Raw genomic sequence first — 3,398 nt, 5'->3', positions numbered from 1 at the left:
TTCCTCTGTGCAATGTCAGACGACTGCTACAGTAAAGTGGCTGAAGGTAGATCTCCCTCATCCATCCTCACATTAATCTTCTTTTCACATAAAAGGGCATTTCAGAAAGCCTAGTCTATTAATCCTTCCTTAAAATGCAAAATAAATCCGGGGGGACGGGGGGAAGGCAAGTTGAAACAGTGTCAATCTCGAGGGAAGTTCCGATTTCAATCAAAGCTGTGCACAGCATGTTCTGGAGAGAGAAATAAATCAGCTTTTTTTTTTTCTGCAGCCATTTTGGGCATGGGGATTCTCTAGATCTCAAATTCAATCCTCAACATTTGGGCACACGATCTATATACTTACATACCACCAGTTGTTATCTCACATTTTAACAAAGTTAACCTTTGACACTGAGCCATTTGCATAGTTTTTCAACAAATACTTTTTTTTGCCATTTTTTTTTTCCTGTTTAACAAAATATCCTCTTTGACTACAGTGTGTTTCAGGAAACTATGTGTCATATGCTCTGTGTTTTAACATCCTACCTCTCGCTCCCAGAAGCAGCTTTTTAGAGGTACAATTCCATCTATAACTTCACAGCTTTTTCACCAAAGTAGCAGCAAATACTGACTACATTTAATACTGACAACAGAGCAACCTCACCCATTTGTGAAACAGGCTCCTATCAGTTTGTACGAAGGGCTCTAAAGTAGCTAGAGGCTAGCAGCTGCCTACAGACAGGAAAGGTACCAGGAGGTATAGGCTCCATTTTAGTCATAGATCCACTCATGAGCACAGCTTCTGTAATCAACCAGTTCTTCAGGAGTGAACCATAAATTGATCTCTGTCTCAGCACTTTCTACAGAATCACTTCCATGGATGATGTTCCTAGGAAAAGAAAAGGGGGATATAAAAGTAATAGAATCCTCAAATTCAAAGCAAAGCAAGTGCTTTTTTTTTTTTTTTTTTTGAAGTGGTCTCCATTATGGAGAGACAATTTGAGTAACTGCAAAGTAGAAATAGGCAGAGAGTGCAGAGTCCTGGCTGTGCTCACTGTTCTTGCCAATGGGGAAGACCACAACTCAATTTCCATCTTTAGGTTCTAACACTACATGGGCACAGGGAACAGCAGCTCCGTGTGTAAGGTGGAGAAAGATGGAGAACAGTTCCTACACATATCATGAGATAGCACTGGACATTTAGTGTCCTTAGATGATATCACTACTTTCAAAATGTACCTTCCAACTTGAACGCAGAGATCACCACGAATGGTGCCAGGCTTCGAATCGAATGGATTAGTTTCCCCCAACATCACTCTTCCTGTCTTAACCACGTTAAGACCTTCCCACACCTTAAAAAAAAAACCAAACAACATTGAGATTATTAAATCTTAGCAGTATATAAAGTAGTGAGAGTTAGTCACACTTTCCAGGATTATACAAGACTGTCCCTCATGGCACAAATCACCAGCCAAATATTCGTAATAGCAAGACGTCTTTTACCTCCAAATTTTCTGTCAGATTCTTGAAGCATCTGCTGGAGTTCTCCCCTTCCACACAGTACCTCTCCTCAACAAGGATGGGAAGAGGCCAATTTTGAATCTCACTGTGTTAAACAGCCTTATAAAGCTGTCTGCTCACCGAAAATCCAGCCCTCCAGCTCAACTATTTTACAAATACACTTTTAATGAAAAAAAGAGAAAAATCCCTTCTAATAAAGTTAGGTAAGCTTTTCAAAGTTACTACAGCTTAGGAATATGGTAAAAAATATTCCACCATCATATTTTCAGCTTGATAAAATACACCATATTTCATAGTGGGTGTTTTCATGCAACTTCTCTGTCTCAAGGTCCCAGGTTTGGCTCCCCCTTTAACCCCCACTCCCACAATGTACAGACTCAGAGGAAAGAACAATTATGAAAAAAGATTAAAGAAAAAGGAGTTAGCATGAACATTGGAATCTAGGTTTTTCAGTCCTTTTAAAAGTGAACTTATAAAACAACAGGCAACACAATCTCATTGCAGGTGAGACCACTAAACACTATATTTTTCTTAGCTGAGCTTCATTCTCAAGAACTCACCATAGCTACAACGGGTCCAGAGTGCATGTACTGCACCAGACCATCATAGAATGGCCGGTCCTTTAAGTCAATGTAGTGTTCTCTCAGAAGGTCTTCAGAGGCCTGCATTAAAAACCAAGCAACGAAACAAAAAAAGCTTACTCTAAGCACTTAAGAGCATACTGAAATTGCACAGCTTAACCACGGAGCACTATTAATCCTGCAACTTGCATGCACTTGAAAATTCAGCACTTCTGTCATCTTCCTAGAAGTACTTCTGGTCGCTGTGAATTTGAACTGCTTGCTTTAACCACAGCTGAACTTGGAAAAGAATCTTCTGCAAATATAGACAGCTTCTGTGAGCTAGTATTTGTTGAAGATATTCAGAGACACTTACTAGGTACAAGATACACCTAAAAGAATAGTCTCTTCAGACTAAGGACATCATGTTACTAAAATTAGCGTGCTTAACATGTCTAAAGCATTTAACCAGAGCCGGGAATTGGAACTTTTCCAAAAATATCCAAAATATTCAAAGATTTCTCTAAATTTCAGATTTAGTTGTTCTGAAGACTACATTAGTCGTTCTACCATGCCGCCCTATTTTAAGGCTGCAGTTTATGTAAAAAAAAAGAGGCATATGAATTAAGGAAACCTTACATGTATTAGTTTCATGGCCACCAGTTTGAATCCTTTCTGTTCAAACCGCTTGATGATCTCTCCCACCAGCCCCCGCTGGACCCCGTCGGGCTTGATGGCGATGAAGGTGCGCTCGGAGATGGAAGCCATCGTCCTAGTCAGGAAGGGAAAAAAGTCATTGTTCCAGGCAAGTGCAATCACAGCCCTGTCTTGCTTGTATAATCAGTGATTATTATCATTAAAGCAGCTATATTTGAAGGTCACGAACCCCTGGTCCTCACCAATTTGATAAGCAATTGCCATACACGGGTTTCCACAAGAGCTACAAAAGTAAGTTTAAAACAGTAACAGTGAGCCAACTGTGGAAAAAAACAGTGAGTAAATATTAAAATCAGAAAAGCTCGAAGTGGAAAAGAGGGTCACAGACACATCTCTAAGCGCCGCGTGGGAGGCTGCTGCCCACAGTTTGGGGCAAAGCTGGTTGAAGAAATCCACATCACGCCTCATTTCGTCTCTGGATCCGTGCTGTCGGTGGGGTGGTGGGGAGCGCCGCTGCTGCTGCGGGTACCTCTGGAGGTGCCCACACACCCCTGCGGGCGCGGAGAACGCACAACGGCATTTCGGCCCGTTTCGGTATTGCGGAAAAGCGCTGGAACGGGCCGGGCTTCGCGCCGGGGCGCGGGGGGTCGGCGCTTCCCGGGGACCCGGGCCGGAGAAC

The 3,398-nt window shown here is 42.2% G+C and overlaps 1 protein-coding gene across 1 annotated transcript; it reads right to left on the bottom strand.

Annotated features, from left to right (window-relative positions):
* Positions 1-752: 752 nt before the first annotated feature.
* Positions 753-2,830, bottom strand: LOC103777892 (nucleoside diphosphate kinase-like). Its single transcript, XM_008945455.1, has 4 exons — positions 2,702-2,830; positions 2,063-2,164; positions 1,221-1,333; positions 753-870 (listed from the first exon to the last, which is right to left on the bottom strand). Exons 1-4 carry the CDS (start codon positions 2,828-2,830, stop codon positions 753-755), a joined length of 462 nt encoding a protein of 153 aa, XP_008943703.1.
* Between the last annotated feature and the right edge of the window lie 568 nt (positions 2,831-3,398).

This window comes from Merops nubicus, unplaced genomic scaffold (assembly GCF_000691845.1).
Source record: "Merops nubicus isolate BGI_N331 unplaced genomic scaffold, ASM69184v1 Scaffold52738, whole genome shotgun sequence".
NCBI classification, from domain to species: domain Eukaryota; kingdom Metazoa; phylum Chordata; class Aves; order Coraciiformes; family Meropidae; genus Merops; species Merops nubicus.
This window is presented reverse-complemented; position numbering and strand designations above follow the sequence as displayed.

Bases quoted from the DNA above. Each gene is read 5' to 3' on its own strand.
- LOC103777892 (XM_008945455.1), bottom strand. From the start codon at position 2,830: ATGGCTTCCATCTCCGAGCGCACCTTCATCGCCATCAAGCCCGACGGG. The intron at 2,165-2,701 runs GTAAGGTTTCCT...TTTTTAATGCAG, and splicing joins TGGCCATGAAACTAATACAT to GCCTCTGAAGACCTTCTGAG. The intron at 1,334-2,062 runs GTGAGTTCTTGA...TTTTTTTTTAAG, and splicing joins CTGGACCCGTTGTAGCTATG to GTGTGGGAAGGTCTTAACGT.